Raw genomic sequence first — 25,560 nt, 5'->3', positions numbered from 1 at the left:
ACTCAGACGTGAGTTTCCCTGGAATTCAGAATTTTTACGATGTTGATTGAGATTCAGATTTAATTTGTGCTCTGATTTTTAACAACACAACACAGTAACACAAAAAGATGTATTTGTTGAGGTGGCGGCAGAACATAAACGCACACATATTCTGTTCTGTCAGAATGTTTCAGAGTGTGTCGGGTTTTAAAAGTGCCTTTTCAGCTAGTTTGGAGTTAAAAGTTTTTGATTGACAAATTCTTTCTCTATAAGGAAACTGTATGTAAAGTTGTCAGAATCTTTTCATGGAAACACCTTTGTTTATCTGTTAGTCACTAAGGCTGCACAAATCATAAGAAATAGGGTCCTTATTTAAAATAACTAAGGCCCTCAACACCACCTAAGGTGTATATGCACAGATGAAGCCACCACAATTTCCCCTATTTCTGTGGCGGGGGTTCGAGTGTGATGGCGTAGTCAGTGTGGGCGGACTTGTAAAGCCCCTAAGTGCCACTTGTAGAAACTAGTTGTAACTGTGAATCTATCCAGGAGGAGCAGTGATCATAGAAGCTAAAGTTATCAGTGCATCTGAAAACAGCTGCACGTACTCCTGTATGTGTCAGTCCGGCGCGCTTCACGTCTCTCTTCCTCTCTGTGCGAGAAACACTCGAAGGAAAAAAAAAGTGTTGTTAACATATACTTGACTGCCTGCTGCACCGCGTGACTCATATCCTCTAATCTTTAACTGTATGCTCAAACAGGAACAGGAACATTTTATCACTACTCCTTGAATGAAGACTAAAAGTAGATTATGACGCTGCGGATGTGACTCACGAGTTTAGCTAGTGATTTCATTTGTGTCATTGATGATATATTAGAGAAATGAAGCCATGAGTTCACGAGCTGTTATTCCTTCAAATATGTTTTTTTTACCCAAACAAACAAACATTGTCTCTGTTGTCTTTTCAGACACTCGGAATTACAAGCCGAGCGTGTTGATAAGAAGCTTAACCTAAAAGTACAGAAAGGTCCCCGGTTCAAAATTACCATAGTCAAATATAGACTACAGTGATATCAGTTATTATGTGGTGATTTACGGTATAATCCTGTTATATTTTTTCTTAACATTATCAGGATTTTAATGTTTTACTTTCAACAAGGCTGAGACGATGAAAAAAGACGTTCATCACGCTGGAACAAAGAAGAACGACACGTCTCAGTTTCTTGTTAAATCTTCACTGAAGTGCAGCGATCAAACACAATCCAACGTCTGGTCTAAGGGCTCTCAGTGTTTAGAAATGGAAATTCTCTGTTAAATCTAACAGGACTTTGGTCTGAGGGATAAAGCCAGATTGACCTTTAGGAAGGTTGTATTAGCCGGTTCATCTGCTGCAAAGAGGAAATAATGCACTCGTGGTTCATTGCTGAACCTTCATGGATAGAAGAATGGTTTCACTACTACAGAAATATCGCTCTCATAGAAGGATCCTCAGCTGTAATTCCAATAGCGCATGCACCCACTGCACAAACTTGGGAGTCAAATTTTTCTTGAACAGATAAAACCCGTCATTTTGATAGGATGTAAAAAACTGCACACACGATCTATAGTTTGTACATAATGGTAGGCTGTGTTCTTCCAATTATAGTTATATTAGCATGTTTTACCTTCTTAAGTCTGGTGTAACTCTGTGTTAAAGCTGCAGTCTGTCGGGTCTCTTACCTGGAGCAGGTCCCGGGCGAGCAGCTCCGTCTCCCCGGCAGGAATGCCATCGTCCAAAACCTCCCATCGCTCCCCCAGGCGGAACTCCATGACATAATGCTGGATAGGTGCTGTGTGATTGGCAGGTGGGATCCAGGTGAGCAGGACTCCCTGCTGCGTGCGATTGGCTGTGAGGCACCGTGGTGGGGTAAGCAGCACCAATGGTTCAGGGGTACTTATAGGAAATACTGCAAGAGTAGTTTTGGGTGGAGAAGGAGAGTTAGTGATTCAGTGAACAAGTCTACGAGTTACAGATTGATTCTGACCCAATTTAATAAAGGAATCCTTCCCTGCTCAAGGAGATGTTTCCAAAAGACCTCTTAAAAGATATTCATATTGACAGTGGCATTCTCACTTCAAACTAACAAATGCACACAAACACATACATACAGTACACACAGACACACACACACACACACACACACACACACACACACACACACACACACACACACACAGAGACACACACACACACACGTGTGAATAAAGCTTCAACTGTTCATTTAATTATTTTATTTTAGCTTCAGATGTAACTTAAGTCAGCTCACAGGAGCTTCACGTTCTACCCATAAAAAGCATGCTTATCTGGGGGGTGCAGGTGGCCTAGTGGTTAGAGTCCATGCCACATGAACAGTATGGAGGCTTTAGTCCTCTGACAAGACGGCCTGGGTTTAATCTCTGGTCTTAAACTTAGATAAAGATGAACACAAAAGTAAACTAGAATCCTAAACTGAAATTCAATACAAACCAGGCACCTATAGAAACAAGCTATTAGATGCTCTGCACACAATCTGTTCTGCATACATCAAAGAGTGCCAAAAGGAAGTGGATTAGTGAGTTGTGCTTTTACTAGTTTCATTAACTGGAGGAAGCAGACCACAACAGAAAATCCAGCTCCTGGTAAAAAAAAAAAAAAACCTGAACAATGAAATCTGACGAGTCATTGAGACTCATGCAGACTGATGCAGTTAAAAAATCCATATGGAGGGAACTGTTGAGTGATGAAGTGTGTGTTGTCTTGGCTTCATTTAACTGAATCAAATCCTCGTGGCATGGTTTGGTTAAAGGTTTAGTTGCCTTTCCTATGAGTAATAGAAAGTATAATGTATCAGGGTAACTCATTCATGAATAAACGGTGAGCGGCTTTGTTCAAAGGTTACAAAGGAGAAAAAAGACAATCAGCCCCTCGAATGCTGAATATCTAGTCGTCTTTGTTTCTGCTTCTCTGCTGACACAGAAGTTGATGCAGCATGAGTAGTTATCCCAATTTCCAGCGTGTCACTTACCTTTAAGTAATAATCTGTGACAGCTTCATTTACACTTAATAAATGTCCCTTTACTTGCTGCTGTAAGGAGCGACATGATGCATCATGGTCCATCCACAGCACAGTTTCAATTATTACAAAGAGAGCCTCCACACTGCTGTTTGGAAAGTTAGAGCTGTAAAGCTAAGCCATCTTAAACAGCATTTTTTAAAGGTCACATATTACGGAAAATCCACTTTACCATGTGACATTCTGACACTGTTATGTGTCCCTAGTCTGTCTACAACCCCCCCCCCCCCCCCCCATGAAAAAGAAAACTGCATCCTGTTTATCTTTTCATGATGGACATTCTAAGTGTAGAATAAAAATGGCAGACCTGCGCACATTTTGGCTCTAAGCTGGAGGTGGAGTCCATGAGTGGAGATACAAGGGGGGGCACACAAGGAGGGCACATTTGATAGCATTTTTCTCTGTGTTGTAAGACTTCTGCAGACCAACAAACAAAGGACTGCATGGATTTATTTCACATTTTCTGGGCCAGTAGACTCTCAGATCAGCAAAATAACTGTTCAAAAACACTGTAATTATTTATAATATGTCCCCTTTAATTCAGATACCTACCAGCAGGGACAATAAAGGGAAGTTACTGGACTTTTCTCTGACTAATCTGTTTCAACAATCAGAGGTCAAGAACCTCGGGCCAGCACACTGTGATGTTGAGTGACATAGTCATGTTGTGCCTCTCACAATAATAATGAGACAACAATAACAAGTCTTTAGTTTTATTTAGTTGGAATCAGTCATGGATATTTCTTTCAGACTTGACCAAAAATGTTTTTAAGAAAAGCTCCAAACTTGTTCATTCACTGAACCAGAATCATTCACTGCATCTTAAATAGTCCTGTGGTTTATCTCTGAGACTCACATTATCAGAGCTTTCAGGAACCTCCACCAGAACACTTTCGAGCAGCTTCTATATCAGAGTGACCTGTCGTGCCTTGTCATGATTTTAGCATTATTCAAAGAAATTAGAAAAAGAAGCTGTGCAAAAGATGTTTGCAGCTCAGCTTACAGCCTTTAGGGATAAAACAGATTTATGTGGGGTTTTTTTCTGGTTTTAATCCCAAAACTTATTTGATAACCTCTGTGGCAAATTCACCAGTCTGCAGTGCTGTTTTGCCTCTTTTGTTGTGTGTCTAAAAATGCATCACAAAACCAAATGTCAGATTTTCAACTGACAGGATTTACTCTAATGTAATGAGGATTGAAGAGGGTAGCCCTAACAGAGTCAATGTGCAAATCAGAGGTAATAAAAGATCTGCAAACATTTTAACACTGCTCAATTTAAGGAACAATGTTTCCATAATGACCCAGAATAAATGTTTTGCACAAAACCTCTCCAAATACGCTTCTGAACGCACTCTGTTCATTTCCAGTCGTGTGTCTGTCTGCCAAAGTCATTTTATTGTTGGCCCTCTTTGTCCGAGTCGAGCAGCAGTAAGTGCACTCACCTAGAGTGTTCACAGTGACAACCTCGCTGAAGGGGCCTGTGCCAAGCTTGTTTGTGGCCAGGACGCTGAACTGGTACGTCGTCTCTGGCTCCAAGCCAGGCACCACCATCCAGTCGTGGCCTCCAGGCACTGGTACGGAGAGCCAGTCATGTGGACCTAAACGCTCCCTCTTCAGCCTGTACAGGAGTCAGGGTGATACGGGATCAGGATTAATGCAGCATTTTAACGGTAACGGGACTGGCTCTACATTTCTGTGTGATAATGAGATAGCCTGCTTTGTGTTGATTATCTAAAAGGGATCTAGTCCAAAGTGAGATACAGGCTGCAATTAAAACCAATCTTAACATCACTATATTTCATATTACACAATGGAATGGGTTTTCTGCAACAGTTAAACAGTCATCATTGAGTCGACATTATAATTATCAGACCTTTCACTTCATTCACATCATGATATCCACTTGATGGTTATAAGCCCATGCTGCACTCAGCTTTGCAGTTTGCTGTTTGGCCATGCCATACATTCAGCATTAAACTGAACGTGATCAGCAAATGAAGCAGAGAACCGTTCACATGCAGCAGTTCAAGCAAACACTCGGACTGTAAATGATACGCGAAACGCCGGTCAGGAGGTTTTTCTTTACGGTTAGATAGCTGTTATGTCCCAGGAAGCTGTTGACACTCAACCCATCATCTAAGGTCAAACTTAAGTCATTAATATCTGACATAATATATAGTTATCGAAGTATAAACTTTTCTTTTTCATCATCTAACTGAAGCTGAAATGTGTGTGTCCTTTGTTAATTTACGTCTTCTTATACTCTCTTAACATTTGTTTACGTTTTGTTTTTAGTTTGCAGCCTGATTTGACATATTTTGGCATTTAAAAAAAGAATACTACTATAATCTACAACATAAAAAAATCAAGTAAGTAAGTAACGTTTATTTATAGAGCACCTTTCACAGATAAGGATCACAAAGTGCTTTACAACAATAAAAGGCGATTAACAGATAAAAACAGAAACAGCAAAAACAAACATACAATAGGTAAAATAGATAAAAGAGTAGAATAAAACAGCTACTGGTCAACCAAAAGCCTGTCTGAATAAAAGTGTTTTTAACTGCCTCAAGGCAGGTCAGAGATCGTCCACTGAAACTGTCTAATCTGCAGCAGGCTCTGATTGTTCATGTCAGTGTTTTACAGCTTTACTCAAACATTGACCTAAAGTACACTTCTAAATGCTGTAATTAAAAAAAAAAAAAAAAAAAAGAAGCTTTTTGTGGCATTAAGTAATTGTGAGTGGTATAATGTTCTTTTTCATTTTGCTCTTGTTGAATTGCCATACACCTGTACGTGATGTGCCTTTAACAGCCCATACAGTGCTTTCATATTCTTTTTAAGCAGAAACACCTGTGATTGGCTACATTTCTTTCTTCACAATAACCAGACTCCATTGACAAAAGTTGTCATTCTACCTTTTGCTTGATCCAAGTTAACCATTTATATCACAGAAAGTCACACTTTGAACCCATGTTAGAGTGTGGTGTCTTTGCAGGGAGTGAATTAAGTGCTTTTATTACTATATTATATATATATATATAAAATGCTCTTCTCAAAATCTTTCTGGAGCCCTCCAGAACCTTTCGTTTTTATTCTCTATGCAGAGCTCAGAATATTTAAAGAATACGGACATCGTTCAAAAAGTGAGAATTCCCCTGCAGTATTTCACTCAACACTCTTTCTGACACTGTTTTGTTTTTAAACATCCAACATTGTCAGTGTTATCTTTCTTTGGCAGAGAGGGTGAGATGGGATTTGGAGAGCTACCCATTCATCCCCGGCATGAACCAATTACTGAAGTTTACCCACGACTTCAGAGGGACAGGCCACCTGAGAATGTGATTAAGATTGATGCAACCCAAAAGCTTCTCTGCATGCATTGTTCACTGATGTTTGCTGTCAGTAAGAATATCATTTATTAAAGTTGCTGTCTGCTGGTTTTACATCGGTGCAGCTCTGCAGCTCCCTCACTGTTGAATAAAGAATGATGGTTTAACAAGAAACTGAGCCTGGATTGTTTCAGCATTTTCTTTAGGTATCGAATAAATCACAGTGGAAAACAACATCACACATCAGCATCATCAATGTTCTTTTTGTTTTTTTTTCATATTTTGGTGGTAAATAATGGAATTTCTAATGATAAAAAAAAGTCTTATTTGGTGTTGAATAGCCATCAGAACTGGTCACACAATCAGTGAAATGCAACACAGAGCCCAGCAGATTAGTCTCAGAGATTTTAAACCGTTAAAAGAATTTAAAATGTAAAATTGAGCAACATTATGTGTTGTGCTGCAGAAACGATTTCCTTCCTCACTTGACAACTGCCTACGCTATAACTTTAAGAAACGCCGTAGATGAGACATTTGAACGCAGGCCTTTTTCCCAGCTAAGAAAGCAGCAAAGCAGCAGCAGCAGCAGGACAGAGAACGTTGGGTCATGTTCAGTTTAGTTGCACTTGTCCCTTCAGATATTCTAAAATCAGAGATGAAAACTCACTCACACTGGACCTCCATGTTTTTCCATCTCTACGTTTTCACAACTGTTCTGAACACAACCCTGGAAAAGACATTTTTCAAAAATAGCAGAGGACATATTGGAAGAAGAAAAAGCAGGAAGCAAAGCATGCTAGGATGACTCACACATGGCCGTACCAGACTGAGAATGTCTGCTGGAAGCCTCCGTCATAGCCCGCCTCCCAGGACACATTTGCCCAGGTGGAGGACGCCACCACATGGACGCTGGTGGGGGCGTGGGGGCTTGTGCCTGCATGAGAAAGGTGTCATTAAAGGGTCCCTGCTGTGAAGCAGGACATTGATTTCCTGAAAGCTGGATGTATGTGTTTATTTAGTCATTCATTTTCAACCGAAAACACCGGAAAGAAAAATGTAAAAGAAACCTTCAGGGTTGTGTGACTCATGTAAGTGGAACATTTTTTTAAATGTTTCCATTGGTGTGACCTGCCAAACTTAAATATACAACATGTAGAATGTTATAAGGGTATTGAACATTAATTGCTGTGGTGACCACCATGACCAGAACTTGACATGTTTATCGTTGCCATGGATACAACAAACGTCATGTCAAGGACCGCTACATAAGCGTGAGCTGCTACTGAAAGCTGTCGTACTGTTGCTGTATGAGCTGCTGTGATAACAACGACATGTAAAATACACCTGGATACATCGTCTGTAAACATATCCTCTTCCTCAGGTCGGTTTCGCCCGGTCGTCTTGACCAAAGTCAACTTAGGGTATGATTTTACTGTGGTGGCATTGGAGTAGCAGAAAGAACAACTCCCATGATTCCCTTGTTATTGCTTTTAATGAGAGCCCCCTGGTGGCAACTATGTTTTGTATGTTGAAATAATGTAACAATAATGTAATAATGTTTTGGCTCCTGCACTGGAGCCAAAACAATAAGAAACCAACCAGGAGGAGCTGGTTCAGTCCAGTCATTGTGCTGGCTCAAATCCAGAGAGGAAGAACAGCAGCCAGCAGTTAAAACACAGACAACAGGCCAGGCAAGGTCAGTGACTCCATTTACCACAGAAATAAAATATATTCCAAATTTAGAAATATTGACTAAGCCTGGAAAAAATTTATTATTTGAATTCTTATGAGCTTGCAGTGTTTTGTATGCAGACAGGTGACTATTATCTTAAAACAGAGCTGCAGGATGCCGGAGTAAAATCACTCACAACAAAGCTGTCGTATCGGGCCAGTCGATTTAGAATAAAACTTTTTTTTTTTTTTTCTGCCACCATATCTCATAAATGATTTTAAGTGGTTAACTCTATGTGCTTTTAAACAGGGTGACTATCACATAACTTTCCACTCAGTTGTATTCCTGTTTCAGTTGTGGGAAAAATAAGTTTAATGTTTATGCTTCCACAGCCTTAGAGAATACTTTACAGTCGTTATTGGTTTACACAGCAAAACCAAAGTACGCATACAAAATAGAAACTAGAACCCTTTTTTTGGAAAGAACTCGTCACTTGCTGCCATATTGATATTTTATCTCTTGCATTACAATTAACCAAGGGAGCTAACTGAGGTGGTAACAATATTATCCCAGAGATTTTTTAATTTAAATGATGAAGGGACTGCAGCTTGTGTAGCGTTCATCTCGTCTTCTGACTACTGAAAAAACGATTAACTATTTATCCCCAGCTCTACACGGGTCATACATTTTGTGAAATCAATGGTTTGTTGTTTTCAAAGAAAACCAGGGGAAGTTGAAAGGTATTGAGCAGATTTAAGTGATCGGTCATCTGAAAACATTCTAGCAGGAACTAGTAATGCTAACCCTGATGTTGCATCTGTTTAGTTCTCTGTACAACCAGGCAGCATAAACAAGAAGTGCAGAAGTTTCTGAGCCGACTTTGGGTCTTCACAAATGACATTTTCTTTTTTTGGCTTTCATGGTTTCATTCAAACTTGATCTTTGCATGTCTGCGTGTTTGCATTTGTGCCCATAGAGTGTACCTATGACTTGGACGTGCGTGCTGGCAGTGATGCTCGTGGCAACGTTGGTGGCGACACACTCCCACTCCCCATGGTCCTCCTTTGTGAGTGACTTGAACTGTAAGCTGCCTCGAGGCAGAACATTGTGCTTGCTTTTACTTGGCTTCCCTACCTGCAGTCAGCCGGCCAAGCACAGAGTCGAGAGGGAGGGAGAGAGAGAGAGAGAGAGAGAGAGAGAGAGAGAGAGAGAGAGAGAGAGAGAGAAGAAAAGTTTTAAAAATTTCGTTAAAAAATTTACAACTTCTTAAAAAGAAAACATACAGTACATACACTTTAATGCAGAAAACATCACAAGTTCTGAGAAGATATTCTATAAACTAAACAAAAATAGATTGAAAAAAAATATTTTAATAATGATTTAAGTATAAAATTATGAAGGATGATGAATAATGGATTTCATGAGTGGACGAGAAAAACATTCTGAGACTAGTCAATGAGTGGGATTAAACAGACCTCATCATCAACAAAACATTTGAGAGAATTTAATATGTTCCCCTGACTGCATATTTGAGAGAGACATCATTAAAATGTGATTAAATCGCTAAAATGACAAACGGCGGTTTGAGTCATTAAGATCTGAGCACCCACTTCAGGCTTCGGTTTTCTCAACAGAAATCACTAAACATGACAGGAAATCAACACACAGTAGTGATTAAAAGACAGCCACACGGAGGAAGTGTTGCACGTGTCTTACCTTCCTCCATGTGATGTTGGGGAAAGGGTCTCCCTCCGCCTCACATGGGATAACCAGCTCTCTCCCAGCCTCCTGTCTGTACTCCCCTCCAGGAACCACTGAGAATTTGGGAGGGTCCTAAACAGAACAGGTGAGTGTAAACTGATCAGCTGCTCAGGTGAACTTAAAGGAAGTCTACACGAGAAGAGATGTTAATGATGCTCTTTCTTTCTTGGAGAAATGATCCCACTGAATGTCCAGGAAAAAAAAACCCCCGATAAGCTCTGATAAGCATAAAACTGTTTTGATTGAATCACCTCTAAAGATCATCATTTAAATGCATGTAAGATCAAAAACAGGTCTAAAAAAAGTTGCTTAAACCTGTTTGTCTGGACAAATGAATTTTTTCACATTCTTGCTTCTAATGTCACCTGTCGTTACATCATTATTCACTTTTGTCCTCATAATGACTCTATTTTTCTGTTCAGAGCTTTAAAAAAATATGTCACCATAAAAGTGTGAAATATATAATAGAAAGACTTCCTTTTCTACAATTTCTATAGTATTTAGTAAAGTCCAAAACATGAAGAGTCTATGCAAGCTGTGTAGTTCTTTCCAGTAACCCTGCTAGCTTCTGGTACGATACAGTAGTTGAGTTCTCAGCCTACACTTAGGTCGATAATTTTGAAGTCCTCGACTGCTGCCCCCCCTCCACTGGTCACGTCTTTAATTGAGGAGTCTTTTCAATTCAACCAGCACTTGAAAGGGTTTTCTTTATTTAACAGTGTACCACTGTTTTTAAATGCATGGTTATTAGCTAATGAGGGAGAAAAGCTGTACAAAAGCGGCGGCCCCAGCCTGGTCTGCATTGTTATCTATCCCAGCATGCTTAGCACAGCATCCACTTGCACAACATAATGCTCCAGAGGGATTGTCACAATCAAGGCAAATTTTCATTTGAGTCATGTTGAGTGCAGTGGGTGATGGTAATGGTTGGGGAGAGCGGGGTAATTTGATACACTTTTTACATTTGCTCCCCTCGAGCTGAGTTAAAATGATATATCAGTAAAATTAGCACAGTTCCCTGTTAATTCAGGATGTTTCCTACCTACAGAAATGATCAGAATGTCTTTAGGACAAAGGGTCATGGAAATATGATTGTTCTTAAAAAAGTGGTCATGCGTCTCACTTTACCCCACCATCGGGGTAAACTGAGACGGACAAGAGAAATCAATGGGGTAAAGTGAACCACTTTAAAGTTACCATAAGGACACATGTTGTAGCAATAAAAACTAGACTGACAACCACACATTCCCAAACTAATGTTGGTCTAGTAACAGAATCATGGGACTTGGTCAAATAAGCATGTTTTTAAACGTTTGAAAATGATCAAAAGTAGGCTAAAATCAAATACAACATGATTAATTTAAAATGTTTTAAGTATCAATCACAGTGTGGGGGTTATAACAGGTAGTGTCTGGGGGTCAGCACAGGGCAATCAGAACCAGCTTGTACACAGTCTTGGCGTCAAATAAGCATTTTTAAACAATAAAAGCGTTCCAAAGTAGGTTACTTTAAAAATAAATGAAATACAATATAATGACTCAAAATGTATGAATTAACCTTCACAGTGTGGGTATCAGAACAACTGGTGTCTAGGGATCAGCATGAAGGGCGATCAACACCAGCTAATAGCCTACACAGCCTCTGGGTCAGAACCAGCTTGTACAGTATTTGGCCCAGAACATAGGACCATCAGAACCTGTTAGGTTAGCCTTGGACTCAACAGACAGATGAGACCCACCTGGATGACATAAGCCTCATACTCTGCAGGCAGACGATGTCTCACTTTACCCCATAGCCACTTTTTTAGAAAGAACAACCTCTCTAGCAATTCAGGCTCATCTTTGACTGGCATCAAGCACATGGCTGTACATGCTGGAAGTTCATCAACTTGTATGAAGCTATTTGCTATGGCGCAACACTTAGTAATGTTCTCAGCAAGAACATTTACTTTTACATGACAAAAACATAGTTATCAGTGCACCAGCTCCAACTTCTAACTGGCAAGTGTGGATTGGCAGGGACTTGAAAATATAATGGTCATATGACCACAACTGTCTTCTGTTGCCGAGATACAGGGGGTGTCTCACATTGTCCTCTGTCCCACATTACCCTGCTCTCCCTTCTGGTCATGAGGCGTGTCTCAGGATTATATACTGGTATATCGGTGATACTGGTGTATAGGACACAGCCCTCTATTTCGATGAAAAGTGTCTTGTACACTAGATTTCAGGTTAGTTCCTGGTGCTTTAACCTTTTGGAAGCGAAAGTTTGCGAAAACATGAAAGCATTTTTTCACAGAAAACAAAGTTAGTTGATAAATGTTTTCTCAGTTTTTTTCCAGTGGCATACCTTTAGCACCAGGGGAGCAGGAGGGGACCATCCCATTGAACCCAGGGCATTGTAAGGCATGCAGGTATAGGTGCCGAGAGAGTCCTCTGTCACCTCTGCCACACGGATGCTCCCATCCTCCATTTGGCTCCAGCCAGGGTACTGTGAATGCAAGTATTGGATTGGTGTAGGGAAATGATTGTGTAATAATTAGCAATGGTTCCTGAAAGGCAAACTGAATATCTAATTAGAGGTGAAAAATGGATCACACAAAGCTTGATGCATAATTTGCTTGCAGCTGAATAAGTGAAACCAAAGCTGCAGCTCACCTTGTCTATCCGGAGAGGGAGGCCATCTTTCTTCCACTTCACCAGAGTAAGTGGGGGGTTTGCATCTACAGGACAGCGGATGAAGCCAGGCAGACCGATGGCCACGTAGATGACGGATGGCATGTTTACCACTCGGGCAGGATCTGATGAAATTCAGAAAGAGAGAGAGAGAGAGAGCGAGAGAGAGAGAGAGAGAAAGCGAGTGATGAAATTACATTTGTAGCTTGGGAAACCGTGTGCCCAGTGATTGAAGCTGTGAAGAGAAAACTGGGAAATCACATTGTTTATGGGAAGAGGGATTGCTGTGGTGCTGGATCATCCCCCATTTTGAAGAGGAAACAACCCTGCAAGCAGCAGGTATTTTTGTCATGAAACAAAGTAGGGGGCGACTTGAGTTTTGATTTGAGGATTGTACAAGGGACAATGTTATTTTCATTGCTAGAGTTATGACTATTTGTCGAAGTACCGTCAAATGAATAAAAAGTTGCCTTTTTCATCAGAAATACTCAAACTCGTAATAACAGACTCTGGTTCAGCTCCTACTAAATAGAAAAGGCCTTGATCCAACAGTATTTGGTATCTTCAGACCATTTATGTGGTAAGTATCAAAGAAAGTCCTCCACAAGTTGCTCTGGTTCTTTACAACAATAATATTTTTGGAAAGTTTTAAACTAAGTTTTACCAGACTGATACGTTGAGGCAGTCATTGGTCAAAGTTTTTAAAGGCTTACAACTACAATTGCAAAATTCTGGGAATTTTCAAAGTTGAAAACTTTCCTATAAACTAAGAATTTACCAAATTGAAGGTTGGTCCTTGAAGCTACACATTTTAGCCCGTGGACTAAATAAAGGGAAGTAAGTTTTGATGAAATTATTAGGTAATACATTTGAAAAATGTTCTAATGTGGGTTTTTTTATTGTATTATTTTAAATGGATGTCTGCTTATTACAGAACAAAATGTTTATATGTATGCTTGGATATGATACAATTCGATAAATTACCCTAAATTTAGTAGCGGTTTCTTAAACATGATTGATCACTAAAGGGAAATGAGAGCTGGTCCACAAAATCAATGTCTTTGGTGAGAACAACGGGCGGAACTAAGGGATTTATTCATCACAACCCACATCTCTCCTACGTAATGCTGTTAACTACTCCAGCTAACCTAACGTGCAAAAACAACAACGCTCAAAAAAGTGCATTAACGTAACAGTCTCTTAACCGGATGGTCGAGGGTTCGATCCCCAGCTCCTGCGAGCAACATGTCCGATGTGTCCTTGGGCAAGACACTTAACCCCGGAGAGCTCCCCCCTGCTGTGTCAGGGGGTATGAACGTCGACCGCTTGGTGCTTCTCTGTGCCTTTGACTTGGTCGACCTCAGCTCAGCGTTGGCTCAGACTTGAATGGGGTAGAGAACGAGCAGAGGTACAAGTAGGTGTGATTGGTTCATCTGATTGGTAGCCCGTAGCAGACATTGGTCGAAGATTTACAGACTTACAACTGCTATAGATTTTTTTTCCTGGTTCTAAATGAGTCATTAATGTCTGTCAGGACCTGAAATACGTCTCCATGAGACTGTTTGGAAAAACAAACATAGCCTACATACGTAAATACTACACCATAAAAATGTAAGTATACCTGACCTGCCTCACCTCAATTAGTCTAATCAGATATGCTCTGAAATGTTTGAGTTTGATTACCAGCTTTGCTCCACATTAGCGGCTTTCCTTTTACATTTTCCCTCTGTATCTGAAGACTGAAATAACTGTGATTTGATACGGTCCAGCTCAACCCTTTGGGCACAGACAGGCACAGGAGGAGAACGGGAGTCCATCTGCTGGGGGAAAGGAAATAAGAGGTGGAAAAGGAAGAGAAACTAAAACTTCTCCATCTAAATCCTTTATTTTGAAGAGAGGGGGAGAGAGAGAGCAGCATGGGGCCTGAATGAGGGCAAGAAGGAGAGACGGAGAGTTTCGGCACTGTGGCGATAAGGAGGAGAAATGGTGTGAGTGAGGAGGGGGGAAGAGAGGGGGAGTGAGTGCTATCAGCGCAGCGAGGGAGGAGGGATGAGCGAGGATGAGCGTGAGCGTGGGAAAGAGGACAGGTGAGAGAGAGTGAGGGATGTGAGTGGATGACGTAAGGTAAAGAGGGGCTGGTGGAGGAGAAATGAGGAGGAGTAGGAGGCTGTGAACATGATGAAGCCGGGAAAAGGCAGATGAGAGAGTGAACAAGTGAGTCAATGAGTATATCTATCAATCTGTATCTGTGTGGCGCCAATTCATGACAAATGGTATCCCAACACACTTTGCAAAAAGAGCAGGTCTGAACCTTCGTCTTTGTTATTTTAGACCGTACTCTACACGAGTGTGCGACGTGGTGAGAAAGAAGGATTCAAACACATCGAGAGATTGATTGGCCGCAGTTTCCAGAACGACTTTGTACCACAAACTGATGTCCTCCGAAAGTCCTAACCGCCAGCCCGGCTCCGCTCTGCCACAAAGAGCCCAGAGGAGCACCGCCACCGGCACCAGAGACACGAATATCAGCCAAGTTTCTAAAAATAGCCCTCAGACAGCGCTATCGCTCACGACACGCTGGTTCCCACTGCAGGATGCTTGGGGGAACTTATTCACTGGCAGGGGTTTCAGGGAGAAAGAAAGGGAGAGGGATTTGTGGGGGAGGGGGGGGGGGTATAAAACAAATGAGAAAGAGCGGGTTTCCAGGACTGAGAGAGAGACAAAAGGAAAGGTTGAGAAAAGAGGACGGAGAGACAGAGAGAGCCCTCTGCAGTCGATGGAGAAAAAGTCTTACAGCGATGATGTAATCCCCCCCTCTCTCACATCTCCCTCCCTCTCTCACAACTGGTGTTGCCTGCCTCTGCTAGTCACACTCACACACGCAGCAATCTAACGTATGCGACCATCAGAGGAGACAGGAGAGCGAGGGAATGCAAAATGTCTGTTGCCTTGACTACAGCTAGTGACCAGTTACAGGTCCACTCAAACTGGGAAAAGGTACCTGCATCCTGAAAGATCCATGAGGGGACAAGTTCATAGATCAGTCCCACATACATTACAATTATGAAGAGGAAACAGGGAGAGCTGTTGTGTAATAACTATTCATTCCTTGAGATACCAAGCTCAAATAAAAGAAAGATCACAGGTCTGGGAAATGATATAAAATGAATTTTAACTGTATACAGAGAGATATCCAAAAAAAATCATGACCTCCTTTTCCTTGATAAATAAGCGACTTAGCAGGACCCAATCTAAATGAGCAATAAAGCATAGCATTATAGCATAGCATGCTCATAGATTAGGCATAGGCTCCTGTTGGTTATTAGACATTACAGATGTGTGCGTTTAGCTTTCTACATCATTGTTCGTTGGTACAATAATTCAAGTCACTAATAATACATACTGCAATACAGGTCAAATGCTGTTCTGTAGCCATATGTTACTGGGCTGAAGCTCCAGTTTATTGTCTACTGCCACCCTACCATAACGCTCTACTACCTGGATGTAAACAAGCACAGGAATTGGAAATCATAAAGTAAAAACAGGACATTTTAACACTTGTTTTATTGAGAAAATGAAGATAGTTGTATGTAAGCCGTCATGTAAAACAGGGAGAACACTGTGTCACCACTTTGAAGCTAACTTTTAAATGCTCCTTTCTCTGCTCATATTGACATATTCACCAGGAGTCATCTCAACAGTCTTTTGGAGTGACTGATGTCCTACCTGAGTGTTCGATGGGAGGACAGTAAAGAGACAGGGAACAGTGATGAGGACAGAGGGAAGAAGAGATGGAGACACGCCAATATGCTTATAAAAATATATTTAAATACATGAGCTCGGATGAGATGTCAAGAGAGACAAACAAAAATCTCTGCAGCAGGTCTGGCTTTGAAGGAATGAAACCTTGGACCACATATACTGTACCAGAACAAAGCAGATGACAAATAAATAGAAAGTCAGGTGTTGAAAAGCAGATTACGTACATTGCACTGTTAAGTAGGCAGAGGCAGTCGGTGGTCGGCCCAGGCTGTTGCTTGGAGCACAAGTGTATTTCCCAGCATCCTCTGGCTTGACTTGGGCGATGATGAGGGAGCCATCAATAAGAATACTGACTCTGCGCTTCAGGTCGCTGTGAATACGAAGAGAAAGGTCATGTTAATGTTGAAATATGTGTCAATGATGTCAGAGGGTTTTTTGATCTGGCACTATGTCATCTGGAAGAATTCAGTGTGTTGAGATTATTGTTATTATTATGTGTCAGAGTTATATTCAATAAGGCATACATTCAGACACACAACAAGTCTTTAAGAGAACTCAACATCTTTGCCAATCATCTCCAGTAATCAGCAGGCAAGAATCAACGAGGTTATATTTATAGATACATGCTCACACAGTATGTTGTCACTGATGTATGATGCAAGTCTTCAATAGCTATGAAACGTTTGGCTCGTGCCACATTTTCCTGCTCACATTCCCAGTGGACGTGTAGCTCTGACTCTCACATCAGTGATGTTCTGCACAGTTTGATTCATGATTCATAGCAGGGTGATGGGTAGCAGAGGAGCTTTAGGTCTTCAGGCTTCAAAGGTGGCAGAAAAACTCAGGAAAAAATGTCATAACCCTGCCACAAAATAACCAGACTATTTCAGTGTGAGGTTGCTGGATTTAAAATATATATATATATTGATACCGGTAATACGTTTGTGAGATGCAGAGATTTCTAACTTGTAAAAGCTCTACACGACACCCTGCTTCAATCGGAGTAACAGTAGAGGATCAGGGGGATCTTTGTACATGCTTGACTTAGCTTCACGCACAGTGGATGCTGATTTTCCCACAGCACATCCGTACTCCAAACTCCTTGTTTCTTATCCAAAAGGTGCTTCACTTTTGTAAGATCTGGGATTTGTGACGTTGTAGATCTCTGAAGGATTTCACAAAAGTCACACTCATGTCTCATGACAGAATTAATTGCAGTATCTTTTTTTCTTGATCCACTAATGAAATACAGTCTGGCATTTTCAAGCTGACAGAACCTTTTAGACTGAATAAAAAAACTGGCCTGACGTAACTTTAACTTTCCTGTTGTCAGTCTGTAAATCTTTAGAGTAGCTTTGCATGATTTGCAGCTCAAAAGACTTCTTTATTTATCGTTCACTGGCATCAGTAAAAACATCATTTCAGCCTCTGTCTGAAAGGGTTTGTTTCATTCTCTGAAAGGCAAACAACCATATAAGCCCCTTCCGGTGGGCATAATGCTGCAGGGCTACCAAGGGTGGGCTGCTCTCCAGTGCTTGAAGCAGGCAGCAAATGGAAACGGCTTCACCGGCTTACATAAAGGCATGAAGCCGTCCAGTGAGATTCTCTGTTTATATATCCATGCATTATCGCTTAATTTGCAGGACGAGACGGTTTGCACACTCCATGGACTTCCTGGGATTACTCCAACATACTTTTACCTCACAAGCTGAAACGTTTCTAGCGTTTAGTTTGGGTATCCAGCTTTGCGACAATATCAGTGAGATTAAAATTGGGGTCAGCACAATAGGTCAACTTTTTCAAAGGGCAAATGTCAAAAATTAGACAGCCACAGTATTATATGTTTTTTAGTTTAGTTTAGTTTAGTTTAGTTTTTTTACATCTCTATTTCTATCTCAGCAAGCTTTGATGACATTTATCAGGGACTGACTTGAATTGGTCAAAGCCGTAAAAAGTACAAAAGCTGTCCCTTTGTCCAGCCGTGTTGCACGTAAACACAGAGCTGAGTCCTTCTTTAGCTTCTTTGACTCCTTTGCAGACACTGTGCACTGAAGCAGACATTGATGCAATATGAAGCTTGTGAATGTGCATCATAAACCTAACTTCACTTCAAGCTTTGGTGGCTGAGGGGCATTTTATGGGTGAGCAGAACGGACAAGTGCATTGCTTCTGTCTGAACAGCTGCCAAGCATCAGTGGAAATGTCAGCGCTCATGGCAACAGGGGAGAGATGTGCAGGCTGAGTGACATTTCTGGAGGTCTTTCGTACAAAACGAGCGACAAGCTTTCCCATTATAACATTGTATTTTTCAAACCTTTAAACCTACTGTGAGGGAATTTTCAGTACTTATGAAACAGTCTTAATTTAATGCAAATGCTTCCATATGACCTACAAAAGCAAAACAGTCCCGAAGTGATAAATCTTCTTTTTTGTATTTAATTTTGAGTCATTGTATTTTCACCCTGAAGTAATAATCCATTACAAGAACACATCATCACAACACATGACTTTTCACAGTGACAGATGGAGGGTGGGAACAGACAGGTGAGCGGATGAGGCAGATAGTAATGAACACGATCATAACTTTACTTCTTGAAGAAGACGTTGTCCTCCTCCCAGAACCAGGTGTAGGTCAGGTTTCGAGGGTAGGCCTCCGCCTGGCAGGTGAAGAAGGCGTCCTGCGAAATGTTCACTGTGATGTTCTCTGGTGGTGAAACGATAAATGGAGGGCCTGGTGGACAGAAACACAGACACAGTCTTTAAAAAGCATGAATAGTAAAATTGGTAAATGGACTTGAGCTTTATATCACTGTTTTAGTCTTCAGAACTCAAAGTGCTTTTACAGCGCATGTCACACCTACACATTCACACACTGATGTTGTAATGTAAAGACCACCAGAAGTAACTAACACTCGTACACATTAGCCCCGTTTCTACACAGCAGTCCGGTACGGATCAGTACAGTTTGGTACGGTTTGGTTCGATTAAGCCTGATCCCGTTTGTGTTTCCACAGCCACCCGTGCCCTATTTGGTTGGTGGTGTGTAATCCGGATGACGATAGCCACTGCATAATAGCATCACATGATAGCAGCTAACAGCTAACCGCTAACTAATAAACTCAACAAAGGAGAAAAATGTAACACAAGCTAAACCAATGCTGAAAGACATCCAGCAATTTATCTACTCTGTCCCTCACATGTGACTCTTTAGTACAAAAACTCAATCCAGCTTGGTTTCAGAGAAGGCTGTGTGCCGCGAGGAGAAATACAGACGTAAACAATCGCCTGTGTTTACAGTCAATCGTTTAAACACGGCAGAGTTTTCTTTGCCGATGTCACGCGGGAAGTGATGATTCTTTCGACCAATCAGCAGACTGCAGTGTTTAGCTCCACCTTCTCGTGTCGGCTCGATATTCTTGGCACCCCAATGGAAGGGTCCCAAAAAGTAGGACGGAAAGGATCGGTTATTTGGGAATCTTTCCCGGAATTCGTCTATGGAAACGCCGCAAAATGCACGCCGTACCGAGACGAACCGATCTGAACCACTCGGTGGAAATGGGGCTATGTGTACCCCACAGACGAAGCAGCGGGAGAAACTTGGGGTTAAGGGTCTTGCTCAAGGACAAATTGGACATGTGGTTGCAGGAGTTGGGGATCAAACCCTCGACCTTCCAGTTGAGAGACGATTAAATACTGTGCAGGTTTCTCATTCGACATACTTGGTCCAATTCCATTTAAAAAAATTAGAAGCATTTTTCCACAGTTCAAGTGGAAAAACGGTTGACAACTGCTGAACAATGCATAGAGCACCAATTTAACAATCTGCTATCCAATCCTGAGCGGACAATAAAAACATCAAAATCCATCATCGGTTGTGCCTCTACGGCGTTGTCAAAGCATGAAGGCTCTGATATATGAGCTTGTTTTTAAACAAGAAATGTGTGAAACCAGAAGACATACAGGACAAAACATGATTCTATAAGAGGCGAGACAAAGTCAAATAATATGTTCCCATTTAAACTACTGAGCATAAACGATTGAGTTATTTACTGGACAAAAATGGGTCATTGTCACAATCATCACAAACTCTCAGTTGGAAATTCCCACTCCACCACCACACGCCAGCATCAGACACAACACAGGATTTAGTGGGCGCACTGGGCAGAGGTCATGTCATGTTGGCTACACAGACACAGAGGGATTAACACCGCTTCTTCTATTCTATGTGGATGGAAGTGTCACGGTCGACCCCAGAGCCATATCTCATACTTATTCTGCACTTAGTAAAGGATTATGAGAATTTATGAGTGATCCTCGCTGGGCCAGATGGATCATCCTTCTTGCACGCAAAGATATACTTGCGTGATGATACTTGAATCTCAGTCACTTCTCTGCAGTGAAAACGAATGCCTTGACTATAACCGACATGAGTTTGAAAAAGAGTCAATTCTAACGTCACCTACTATCAGACTCTTCGCACACAATGAATGGTTGAGCCTATGAAAGCACCTCTGAACACTGAACAGTAATATTGTGTCCAGTAGTAAGGCCAAACATCTAAATGAAGCACAGCTGGGGCCACTGTGTGAGAACAATGTGTAGCTCTGCAGATGTCATCAGGGAGAAAAGACAAAGACATGTGAATGTGTTCGTTAAGCTACTTCAAACAAAAAAACACACATTTTATGAGAGCTGTGTGTGCGAAAGGGAAGTGATGCACATTGGGAAGAAAGGAGAAAAAAACTGCACTCAGACTTATTTGCATTAATATGCAGTACTATATGCAGTACATTGCAAAATTGCAAATACATTTAAGACAGTAAACTGTGCTGGGAAGAACTTTCTGAAATCAAGCACAGTGGCTAACTACTGTGTAAAATGTTAAAGGCTTTAAAGTGCAATCAGAGATATGTAAAGCTAAAGCTAGGTGTGAGAGACAGGCTGTTAGATGGAATCTGATCATTAAGTCTGAGTGCAATCACACATGGCGGTAATGCTCCTAACTCTCTGATAACTGTCTTTTAACAAGAAACAAGACAAAGAATAGAAATATGTTCTGCAATAATACTATTTCTTGATCAATAAGATGTTGATATGTAACTCATGCCTTCACTGTCATGTACAGTAAAACTGTGAAGTGTCTTGCTCTCAATGGATATGTTACTGCAGGAATCGAACCCTCGACGTTCCGACAAAGACTCGACCCACTTACCCACAGCCACATATATATATCTGATTTTTGATCAATAATATCATGAGGGAAGGAATAAGATCTTCATTCATTGTACACGTAAAAATTATAATGTGTATCCAGAGGACACAAAGTGTAAAGTTTACATTGGCAGATAAAATGACAACATGTGAAGCTGCATTTACAAAAGATTCATTCATATCGTAATAATCTTCAAACTGTTGTGGTACTCGCCTTTCAATGAATTAACACACAGACACACACACACACACAAACACACACACACACACATCTAGCTGAGATGAGCCAGTGTTGCAGTTATAAACTGCTCGTCCCATATGTTAGTCCTGATCCTTTAACAGGCAGCACCTCCATCTGCCCGCCCCTCTGCAGGACAACCAGGACCAGGCCAGTGCCCAATGACTGGGCTGATGCTGTGTGTGTGTGTGTGTGTGTGTGTGTGTGTGTGTGTGTGTGTCTGTGCCAACCCGCCCTATTTGGAAGCAGCTGAGTGCTGGAGATTTGTTGGCACTGTGGTCTCTTAGCTGATCTGCAGCTCAGTGGCTTTCCAGGAGGGCTTCTATTAATCCGTCTCTCCCGTAAATTATACAGGACGGGTCAAACAAGCGCTCAGGCTCAGATCGGGCTTTGTACTCACTAAAGGAAATATGTGATCTCGAAAATATGTTTACTGTCAGTTCTATGATCAATGAAATCTAGTACAACAAAGATATGAATCCCTGACACGTGTTGAATGTAGAACTGATTGGATGGAAGGAAACGAACAAGCTGTCGTTTTTGGCTAAGTGATACACACTTAGTTTGGAGCTTTTTATCTGCCCATGCCTTCACACAAAACACAAAGTACAGCTGACTCGGATGGAAATGTCACGAGTTCTGAAGGCGTTTGCTGATCAAACAAAGTATTGGACACATTTATAAAGGTCAGGACAAAGATTCTTCCGGAGACAGAAATGTCTGCATCACAGACATCTTTTTCATTTAGCCAACAGATGTCCAGACTTTTCACTCAAAGCCTAAAATGTCATTCTTGTTGATGTGAGATGCATTCGCATTTTGCTTCACCGTGTTGTATGTTTCTTACAGACATGTTCGAACAGCCTGGCCACAGGTATACATGCTTGCATCATGAAATTCAAATTGCACAAAAATAACCAAAACAAACTTTATTAATGCCTGAGGACAATTCTGCTCTACACTCTGTTATTGATGGACAAGCTTCCCACACACACAGGACCTGCTACACACTGCTACACAGGGAGGGCATGAGCGCTATCAGGGGTTCAATGCCTGGCTCAAGGGCACATCAGCAGTGCTCAAAGGCACATCAGCGACGATCCTCCGATTCCCAACCAAAGTTCAAACTAACAGAAACAGGTAGAGGTAAGACATTTCAGACATACTGAAAGAAATCCCAATGCCAGCAAGAAAATAATCAAAGAAGTAGACGGTCAAAGGTGAACAAGGTTCATAGAACTTCTATGAAGTCAAGACATGTTTTCTTTCATTAAAAACAAACAAACATACTGTATGTTTCGGTTTTACATCAGCAAAATAATATCAAAACAACATGACTTTTTCTGACCACATTCATGACTTTTTCTCTTTTATTGACTTCACTCAAGCTGAACAGAACAACAGAGAATGTGGACAATCCAATCTGGATCATCTTTACAGGATGACAGGATACAGAATACACCGTCTAAGGCAGAGGTCTCCAACAGGCAGCTCGAGAGCATCATATATTTGGCATATTAAAACAAGAATAAAGAAGTAATGTTTTCTTGGATATTGACGTGAATTTTCAGTAACATAGCTTTCTATGTGGCACAACAAGAAGTTTAAAGTCATATTAAATTATGTAAAGTTAAGATTAATATTAATATATATTATATATTAATATATATGAATAAATATTGGTGTACTCATACAAACAGCAGCTTAATTCAGCTGATGTGTGCTGAATAAATGCAAGCGATGTGATGCAAGTAGCTCATGACCACTTTCATTTGTTCAGTTGAAAAAAGGTCAGGGATCCCTGGTCCAAGGCCATGAATGACTGTAACTATAAGAAGTTAGTTTCAGGTCTTTCAGGATATATAACAGAAGTGTCAGCAGAGTAACATCATCCTCAGACATGTTTTTAGAAGTCTAAATATCCCATTTTCAATCATGATTTCTAACTAGTGTGTTATTTCAAATACAAAACTCAGAAGTTTTGATAAAAAAAATAAGTGTAACAACTACATTTCTTTCCTTTTCCCTGATTAAAAAACCCCCTGAATGTCCACAAGGACGACAGGAATCAATCTAGTGAAAATGTTTGTGTTAAGCCTCCGCTCAGTTCAGACGAGGTCACAACCACTCAGCCGTGTTCATCTGGGGAAGCAATCTTTAAATTAGATGACCTGAAATGTCATGTTTTCTGCTTTATCATTTATCCTCTTTGCTGAGACATATCGGCTCCCTGCACGCACACAAAAACACACGCACACACACACACACACACAGACACACACATACACACACACACACAGACACATGATCCTGCGTTTCCTTTCATTTCTGAGTAAACCAATTAGTGACTTTGGGCATCGATGTGTGCATGATGTGGCAAATTGTAGACATTAAATTATTCATTTGCTAAATGTGTGTTTAGTTTGTGGCGGAGCGTGAACGGATACAGACGGATCGTTGACGTTAGAGAGGCTGACATTTCACTCAAATATCACATCCTCAGATTCTTTTTCTCAGCAATAAAAAACAAAGTGCTCAGATGTTTGAATAGAAGGGTTCAGCTCCATTTAGTCTCAAATGATGCTGCTGTCACATGCAGATGTTGTATGATATCATTTTAATGTCGACTTCTCCGGCTCCATGTGTGCTGCTTCCAGCACATTTTAAACTACTCAGGCTGATGGCATTACCTGAACGTGGAAGCATGCTTGAGGGATCACCGAGCTAATATTCAAGGCAGCAGAATCTCGTAGGGATTGAAGGTAATTATCCCTTTCAATAAGCAGCCACTACTAAACTGTCCCTGGTAGTGATTTTGATTGAAAATAATAAAAAAAGACAGAAGTGAAGCAGCTGCTGCAGGCTGCGGTGTGTTTTGTTTCTGTTCTGCATTTCTGTCCTTGTGCTTAATGTCATGCAATCAGTGTCAATATCTGTTGACTCAAACTGTATCCTGGTGCTGTACGGTACCATAAACTGATATTCTGCCCTCGTATCTTACCTTTAGGGGATAATTTCAACACTTAATTACCCCCTTAAAAAACATCTCAGCATGTTTGGTTGTGAGAGAACATCTTTGACCTGCAGCTACACAAAGCCTCCTGCTGCAAATGTTTTTTGACCAACTCATACGGCAGATGAACTGATAAATAAAAGATAAAACTTCTGAACTGGCACAGACAGCGCTAACAGCTGAGCGTTCATAAACTAGAGCGAGGATTCCCTCGGTTAAACACTTTGACATCGTAAGTGGGGGTCTTCTCGGCTTGGAGGTGTCTGGGAACTTTCCGGCATGTTCCTACCTTGTACTAAGAGCCGTGTGGTGTGAATAGCCTCTCCCTGTGGGCTGAAGGCTCGACACATGTAGGCCCCCCGATCCTCCCGCGTGATGGATAGCACCGTCAGACTCCCATCAGACACCTGAACACACACAAATATTGAATTAACATCTGTGTTTAATCGATCAATCCAACTTTATTTGTACAGCACGTTTCATACAAAGATGCGTCACAAAGTGCTTTACATCTTGATGAATCAAACACTCCCCCACAATTCAAAAACAAAGGCAAAATAACTCAATTTAAACAGGTGACGGTCGGATTTAAGGTGGACTGTTGACCGTCTAAATATTGAGTGAATAAAAAAACACATTTCTGTCACTCCACAGAGTTGCCCTGCGAGTTCATGTTTGGAACTTTTATTGCAATCAAATACTCAATAGAAGTAAATGAGAACATTAAAAGTTCAAACAAACAAACATTTAGGAACTCTGTCCGTTTTTACCATCATCCAGCCAACTGAGACCCTCTTCTTACTCCCACATCTACCGTGCTGCTC

The 25,560-nt window shown here is 41.1% G+C and overlaps 1 protein-coding gene across 5 annotated transcripts in view; it reads right to left on the bottom strand.

Annotated features, from left to right (window-relative positions):
* Positions 1 to 25,560, bottom strand: part of igsf9bb (immunoglobulin superfamily, member 9Bb) — a 116,447-nt gene that overhangs the window by 28,387 nt on the left and 62,500 nt on the right. For 3 of the 5 annotated variants that reach the window (XM_079356468.1, XM_079356470.1, XM_079356472.1), the window contains exons 5-14: positions 25,026 to 25,143; positions 18,864 to 19,005; positions 16,499 to 16,644; positions 12,495 to 12,637; positions 12,187 to 12,327; positions 9,793 to 9,909; positions 9,060 to 9,210; positions 7,215 to 7,338; positions 4,515 to 4,690; positions 1,700 to 1,926 (exon numbers count right to left, since the gene is read on the bottom strand). In XM_079356468.1, coding sequence (XP_079212594.1) covers positions 1,700 to 1,926; positions 4,515 to 4,690; positions 7,215 to 7,338; positions 9,060 to 9,210; positions 9,793 to 9,909; positions 12,187 to 12,327; positions 12,495 to 12,637; positions 16,499 to 16,644; positions 18,864 to 19,005; positions 25,026 to 25,143 — 1,485 coding nt within the window. The remainder of the gene's footprint in view (positions 1 to 1,699; positions 1,927 to 4,514; positions 4,691 to 7,214; positions 7,339 to 9,059; positions 9,211 to 9,792; positions 9,910 to 12,186; positions 12,328 to 12,494; positions 12,638 to 16,498; positions 16,645 to 18,863; positions 19,006 to 25,025; positions 25,144 to 25,560) is intronic. The other 2 variants (XM_079356469.1, XM_079356471.1) reach the window with 1 other exon arrangement.

Source organism: Symphodus melops (genome assembly GCF_947650265.1).
Source record: "Symphodus melops genome assembly, chromosome: 11".
NCBI lineage: Eukaryota > Metazoa > Chordata > Actinopteri > Labriformes > Labridae > Symphodus > Symphodus melops.
Note: the sequence above shows the minus strand (reverse complement) of the source record. Positions and strands in the feature narration are given on the sequence as shown.